Source organism: Carlito syrichta, unplaced genomic scaffold (assembly GCF_000164805.1).
Source record: "Carlito syrichta isolate Samal-C Ts95f unplaced genomic scaffold, Tarsius_syrichta-2.0.1 Scaffold301786, whole genome shotgun sequence".
NCBI classification, from domain to species: Eukaryota; Metazoa; Chordata; class Mammalia; order Primates; family Tarsiidae; genus Carlito; species Carlito syrichta.
Window position 1 is genome coordinate 529,511 of NW_007245882.1, and position 7,524 is coordinate 537,034.

General features: G+C 39.4%; 1 protein-coding gene across 2 annotated transcripts in view; it reads left to right on the forward strand.

The window, feature by feature from the left end:
* Positions 1-974: 974 nt before the first annotated feature.
* The window catches only part of TBC1D15 (TBC1 domain family member 15), a 75,244-nt gene continuing 68,694 nt past the window's right edge, over positions 975-7,524 (forward strand). For both annotated transcript variants that reach the window (XM_021710989.1, XM_008055239.2), the window contains exon 1: positions 975-1,062. In XM_021710989.1, coding sequence (XP_021566664.1) covers positions 1,033-1,062 — 30 coding nt within the window. In that variant the 5' untranslated portion in view covers positions 975-1,032. The remainder of the gene's footprint in view (positions 1,063-7,524) is intronic.

The window sequence follows — 7,524 nt, forward strand, 5'->3', positions numbered from 1 at the left end:
CTACACTCCGGTCTGAGCGACAGTGAGACTCCAACTCAAAAAAAAAAAAAAAAAAAAAAGAAAACAGAATTAGTTCAACGCGCACAGGTGTTCCTGGTGGAGGCCTTTTTATTCTGTCCGGAGGCCAGGGAAGTACCACATCTTGCGCCAGAGTGAACAAGGGGATAATAGCCAATCATTCTTCTGCATCTTTTACAGCACTGATAACAGATCCAATTCTTAGTATCTTCACACATAATCTTACATCACATGCATTGTGCTCTGAGAAGCCTACGACTTCAAGGATGGGTAATTCCTACTTTACATCCCGAAGCTTGGATGAATTTAGAAGTTTGTTTCAAGGCACCCAGCGGTTAAGTAACCATGTAGGAGTTATAAACCATAGTGCATTCTCTGGACCAATGAGAGGGCATGGTACGATCACAGCTCCTATCCCAATTCCTTGCTCGAGGACACATGTGAGTGGCAGTGACTGGACAAATCAGGAAACCCCATATACAGGCGGGAATAGTCTCCGTGTGTGCGCCTCGGATAGAGGGCTGGGGTTTCTTTCATCCTCACTGCAACGCTACAATCCCGATTTTACGATGAAGAAACTGAGGTTCAGAGCGCGATGGTAACTTGCCTGCGGCCACAAAGCCAGAACCCTGTTTGCTGGATCCCAATAAGCGCTCTCTCGGTTACACCAAACTGACGTGGCCAACGCTAGGCTCGGATTATCACCCCCTGGCACACTCCTATACAAACATACCCTTCGACTTAGAAGCCCTCCTTACGAAAAACGAAACACCCAAACCCCAAAAAAGTCGGTACATGCGCAGTCCTGCGCCCGAACTCCACCCACGGCCTCAGCCCTGCTCAGCACGCATGCGTCAGGCGGCTTCTTCCGCCCCCGCCCCTTTCCTCCGCGCCCTTCCCGCCACTCCCCACCCCTTTCCCGCCCGGATATTATTTTAGTTTTGCCGGATGTTGTTGTGGGTCCGAGAGACGCGTGAGGAGCTGCTACGTCATCACCAGGCACGCTCAGAAAACATGGCGGCGGCGGGTGTTGTGAGCGGGAAGGTAAGTAACGGCTCCGGTGGATACTCCTGCTTTCTTCTGGGACTGGCGTGCTTTTGCTCCCTGGTGGCCCACCGAAGGAGGGACCCGAGGGCCTTTCTGCATCAGGAACAGCCTGTGGCACGTAGGGGGAGAGGACTGGGTGGTGTCAGCTGTTTTCTCAAGAATGCCAGTGCAACCAGGAGGTTGAAGACCCGGCTCTTGCTCCAAGGCTACCTAGGCCTCGGCGCTCTTCTGCTCTGCTCCAGAGCGGAGAGACTTCTGTTCGTATTATCTTCACAAGGGGCAGGTGGTTTTCTAGTTCCTCCCCAACCCCCCCTCCCCGACTCGCTTTTTCTTGTCTACTCTTTGATTCCAGCGTCTTTTCTATCTTTGAAGCGTTAAACGTGACTTGTCCCATTTTTTTGCTCCATTTTGGGGAGGACACCTATGCCTCTTTTGAGCAGAGCTGAATAGGTGTTAGATAGCTGTGCGCTTAGAAGAAAAGTGTGTATTGAGTCTGTTTTACGAAACTGCCGAGTTGATTGGGGTTGTGAACGGCAGGGCAGGATTCCACTGAGAGAGCTGGAGATTTACGTCATCCTGCGCTTGTCTATTCAAATATTTATTTCCTAGAGGTCTCCGTGGTGTTTCCGTGGGGGTCATCGGTCGTGATGTTTTACGGAGGTGGTCGGTGATACCTCGTAGTTCGTTAGAAACTAGGATTAGGTGCGGAGGAGATTTCGTTGTATAGTATTTGTCTGCTCACGTTGCGAGGACACATCTTATCCATAGTTAGCTTTATGACACGCCACTGGTAGCATTTCCCAGGCAGGGTATTTCATAAACTGCTGGGACTGATTGGTAATGGCTCATCTAATATAAGGGCTGTTTACTCGTGGCAGATAGCTTCCTCTATTTCTTGAGTTTCAGTCATATTCGCCCTGTGACCTTCTTTACCCAATTTTGAATTTGACAGCGTTTGTGGTTTGATGTATGTCGTATACTAGACTAGGCGACTGAGTAACAAATACGGATTTGGCTTTGGTGTTAATCCGAAGTGTGACCTTGAAAAATTGTGCAATTATGACTTTGTCCTTCATATTCTCTATCTGCAGAATGAAAGATGCCAATAATTATTTCTTGTATTGGAGTTTTTAGGATTACATGAAATATAAAAAGCATTAACACATTACATATTTGTACATACTGGCTGTTTTAAATGATAGGTGGGCATCCTTTTTTGGATTATTCATGCTCCTTGGTTGTCTTGTCAGTTTTTGTCTTTTTATATTCAGGTTAGATGCTGATATTTTGCTTGACTCACTACATATTAGAAGGTTATTTGTTTTGATTTTCCATCTTGACTGATCCAATCTAGGACTTTCCAAGAAATGCCATGTCTCTCAGGTTTGGATTGTTTTTGAAAGAACCAATGAAGCAGGATTGTGGATTAAGACTTTTTTCACTCTTTCCTTGTAACCACTACCTCTCATAGTCTGACTTCTTAAAATCAGACTTATATTTCATAACTCTGCTTCATAACTTCATTTATTCTCATTCATTGAAAATTCACACCTGTTCCCATCACTCCACTGAAACTATTTTTCTCTGCCAAAATCTGCTTGTTTCCCAAGTAATACTGTCATGACCAACAAAACCCACTTAATCTTCTCTCAGTAAGTTCAGATAAGATTTTATGGCATCATCATTTGCTTGGTTGCATGTTAAACAGTTTTAGAGGCATCCATTTCTATAACAATATCTGATAAATAACCAAGTCCTACTAGTTTTAACTTAAGGAGATTTCTTAAATTTCTTGCATCTTCTTTACTCTCAATGTATATAGTTCACTTTAGTCGGCCTCTATCTAGTCTCGAATTCGTGACTAATTTTCCTCCTTTTCTACAGTCTTCTGCCCCGTCTCTTCTCCACACTATCACTAGGGTTATTTTTCTGATGCACAAATTTGATTATCTCCTGCTTTTAAAACAAACAAAAACAGATAAACGCTTCACTTTTTTTTTTTTTTTTTTTGATTCTGGGTCTCATTCTGCCACTCAGACTGGAGTGCAGTGGCACAGTCATGACTTCTCGCAGCCTCAGCCTCAACCTCCTGGGCTCAGACGATTCTTCCGCCTCAGCTTCCCTAGTAGCTGGAACTGCATGTGCATGCCATCACGCCCAGCTAATTTTTGATTTTTTTTTTTTCCCTCGTAGAGATGGGAGTCCCTCTATGTCGCCTTGGTTGCTCTCAAACTCCTGGGCTAAAGCGATCCTCCCACCTTGGCCTCAAAGTGCTGGGATTACAGATGTGAGCCATACACTTGGCCAACCCTTCACTTTTTTACTGCTAGCATAAAATAATAATCAAAGGCCGGTGCGGTGGCCCAGCCTGTAATCCCAGCACTTTGGGAGGCTGAGGCAAGAAGATTGCCTGAGTCCAGGGATTCGAGAGCAGCCTGGGCAACTTGGTGATACCTCATCTCTACAATAAAGAAAAACTAACCGGGCATGGTGGTGTGCATCTGGAGTTCCAGCTACTTGGAAGGTTTAGCTACGACTTAGATTTCCAGGGGAGTGAATGTTAATCAAGGCTCACAAGAATCACTTGTGATACAGATTCTGGGCTACCAGCCTTATTGTATTAGAATCTCTCAGTGTTGAGATCTAGGATATAATTTTTCTTATAACTCTATTTGTTTTTGAACTTGGAGTTAGAAGAAGTTGTCATGTGGAGAAGCAGTGTAAGGTAATGTTTAAGACCTTGGACTCTGGAGCGAAACTGGTTTCAGAAACAAACTTTACCATTTACAGCTGACTTCAGTTAAATTACTTAACCTCTCTGTGCTTCAGTACCCTTATCGTAGTATGATAGCAGTGCCTATTTTATGGGATTGTTATGAGGAGTAATAAGTAAGTATGTTAGAACAAAGCTTGATACATAGTAGATGCTGTGTAGGTGTTATTCATTATCTCAGGTTTTCTGTAAATCTTTGGTTGAATATGGCAGAATATTAAAGATTTAGAATATAGTTTTTGGTGTGGCTGTGAACTTTGTTTTCAAAGTTATATCTCTTTTGAGTTCTCATTTTAGGAATTGAAAAATACCTTGTTTTAGAAGTCATATAGTAGTTGATAATGGATGGAAAAAAATCATCAAAATAGGGCAGTGGTTAAGAAGATAGAGCTAATTGCCTAGGTGCAAATCCTGGCCACACTGCTTTATAGCTGTGTGGCTTTGGGAAAATTTCTTAACTCTCCTGTCCTCAGGTTTCTTATTTGCAAAATAGGGATATTATACTTTCATCAAGGAGCTGTAGGGAGGATTAAATGAGTTAATATTTGCAAAGCAAATAGTGTTTGGCATCATGTAGGTGCTTGATAAATGTTAGCTGCTATTACTATTGTTAAGGAAGATCTTTCAGATTGTCTTATGATTGTAAAGTTAGTATGGGTTTGGAAATAGTTGAATGTTTATGCTGGCAGTTTTTCATGAAGAAATTAAGGCTGCTTACAAATGTAAAAAATAGTTATTTAAAAAATTAGAATGCAAAAGGAAGCAGAAGGAAAGGAAATAAAGTTAGGAAAGACAACGGAACTGGAAATACAATTATTAAATAAACTGTGTTAGTGAGCTGCAGTTTGGCTATGAGAATTATAGCAGCCAAAGTAAAGAGGGAAACCTAATCAACTGTAAGAATTGCAAGATCTATAGTAAAATAATAAAAAACAAAATCCCCTAAAATACTAGTTTCTGGGTATTAGGCCAGAATAAATATTCTTCTGTGGGTTCTTTCCACTATGTAATATAATTAATGTGATTGTATAGCATACTGTATCCTTTTGGTAAAAGAAAAAAAGGACCCTATAATGCCTCTAGTAGGCTTGTTTCATTCCATTGGGCAGTTCAGTAAGTATAGTAGGCTTGTTTCATTCCATTGGGCAGTTCAGTAAGTATAGGATACCAATAAGATGTACAGTATTCACTTATCTGATGATTTGGCTATATTCAAGAGTAGGTGTTTGTCAGCACGTGTAGGTGGATTTGAGCCTACATATGTATTATTTTTCTCAGTTAAGCTTTTGAAAATTAGAACTCCGAATAGTTTGTGGGGTTCAGCTATTCTGTGTTGCTATAAAAGTGTAGAATTATATGTTTTAGCAATCAACCAAAAGGGGAGAAGAGTGACATTCTTTAGTGAATATTGAGGAGAGAGTTTGGGACACTGACTATGAAGGCCATCCTGTTTCTGATCTAACAGGTGAACAGAATTGTATTAACAGATGAGTTGATTTTACTTATCATTGAGAAGGAGAAAAACATGAAATAGTCTTTGTCATTATGCCAGTGCCCCTGATGATTAGTTATTGTAATTCATTTACTCAACAAATATTTATTAAGCAACTAATTTTTCCAGACTCTATTAGACAGTGAGATATAGCAAATAGCCCTTGATCTTGGAAATTATAGACTTCAGTTTTTCCAAAGGAAACATTCACTAACAGTTACCCCCTCACCTATTTTTAGTGAATGTTTATATTTTGAAGACCTGTAGTCTTACTAATCATCCTGAGGTCAGATCCTGAAATGTTTCACCTGCATCTGTAATGTAGGTCCTGGCACACAATAGGTATTCACAGAAGAGGAAAAGGCAAGAAGGTAGAGAAAATGAGAAAGGATCAGATTGAGAGAAATGGGTTCACTAATAACTCTTTTGCTTCAGAGTTGTCAAATCCTATTGTAGTATACTTCCATTCAGTTTAGGTTTTTCTGTAATTAGAATTTTGTCCTATTGAAAATAACCTGAAACAATTGGGAAATCAGGTGTTAGTTTTTCCTAAATTAGGTTTTTTTAAACGGAACTTGTTTTTTGTTAGAACTTATTTTGTAGCTTAAAATTGACTGTATCCAGTTCCTTTCAGATTTGCTCATATTCTGTGACATTTTTGTGCTTTAGAAAGGTGAATAATTTTAGTGCCTAGATTTTCCTGGATAATTTTTCTTTTCTTAGACTAGATTTTATAACATGATAGTTACCTAGGATATAATAGGAGATTGTCTTCTTTTTTAATTTTCTGGCATTCTTTAGTTTAACAAATATTTTAGTACCTGTTATGTATAGTTCTTTGTATACAGGGGTTGTGAAACAGACTATTTGTTGACATACTATAGTAGTTTGCAATTTTAAGTTATTTAAATTTGTGAATTAATTAAAGCATGACTTTTTGAAAAATGAGTATGTTAAGTCTTTGCTTTGATGAGAAATATGAGCTAGACTAGATGAGAGATTATAATCCAACTTTTTCATTTTCACTTTTTGATGGAAAGAAATCCTTATGAACCCTCCTTATTGTACTGTAATGCAAATGTCATTGTCAGTATATAAGGGAAGCCGTTTATTTAGTATTGTTGTATCTCTTCAGACTCCTAAATTGTTTCTGTCTACTGTCGACATCCTTAAGAGATGATATGGTAGTTCTATGATCTTCCCTTCCTTGATAGTTGTATCATTCTCTATATCTCAAAGGCTCACTCTTTACTCTGAGAATTTCCATGATGTGTTACCTTCACAACCACCTGCATTCTACATTTTTTTTTTAGTTCCACAGTCATTACTGATTAACATATCCCAAATAAAACTCGTTTACTTTCTTCCACTTGTACTCCCTATCTCAGTAAATAACCTCATCTACTCAGTTTTGTCCTTCACGTCTCTCCCTTCACTTCCTACATCTAATTAGTCACAAAGTCCTGTCATTTTGTGATCAATTAGATGATCACAAATATTTTTCTAATCCATCTGCCTTTCCTCATTCCCACTGCCACTGCCTTAGTTCAAGTCACCATGAATTTGTCTCTCTCTGGATTATTGCAGCTGTTCATTCTTGACCCTGAAGCTCACTTGTTGGCTTAGAAAAGGCAAGTTTGACTATGACATACCCCTGCTAGAATTCTTGTGACTTTTGTCTTCAGGATAAATCTCAAACTCCTAAATTCTTTAGTGTGACTTATAAAATCCTCTATAATCTGAACTGGTCTCTATTTTTGTTTCTTTAACTATTTAGACTCTCACCTCTGGCATTCGGGTTTCAACCATGCACTGAACTATGTCTCTGTGTATAAAATATATACTCTTTGCCAAGAACATATACGCTCTGCTTTCCCACACCATCTACTAAACTTCAGGCCTCAGCTTATGTCACTCTAAATATGTCATCTGATTCTTACTCTGCCTTAGTCTTCTAAGTCTAGGTCAGATATAATTTATTAGGGCCTGCTGTGGCAGCCTGTTGGCACTTATGTGTTGTAATTGTCTGTTTTAATGTCTTAGTTTCCAGTTAGATGGCAACTGCTGTAAAGGCAGTGACTGAATTCTTATTTGTTTGTACTTAGTAGCTTGCTTTGTGGCACATAGTGGGCATTCACTATATATTTATTAAAGAAGTAACTGAAAATGGAATCTCTTTTTTTTTTTTTTTTTT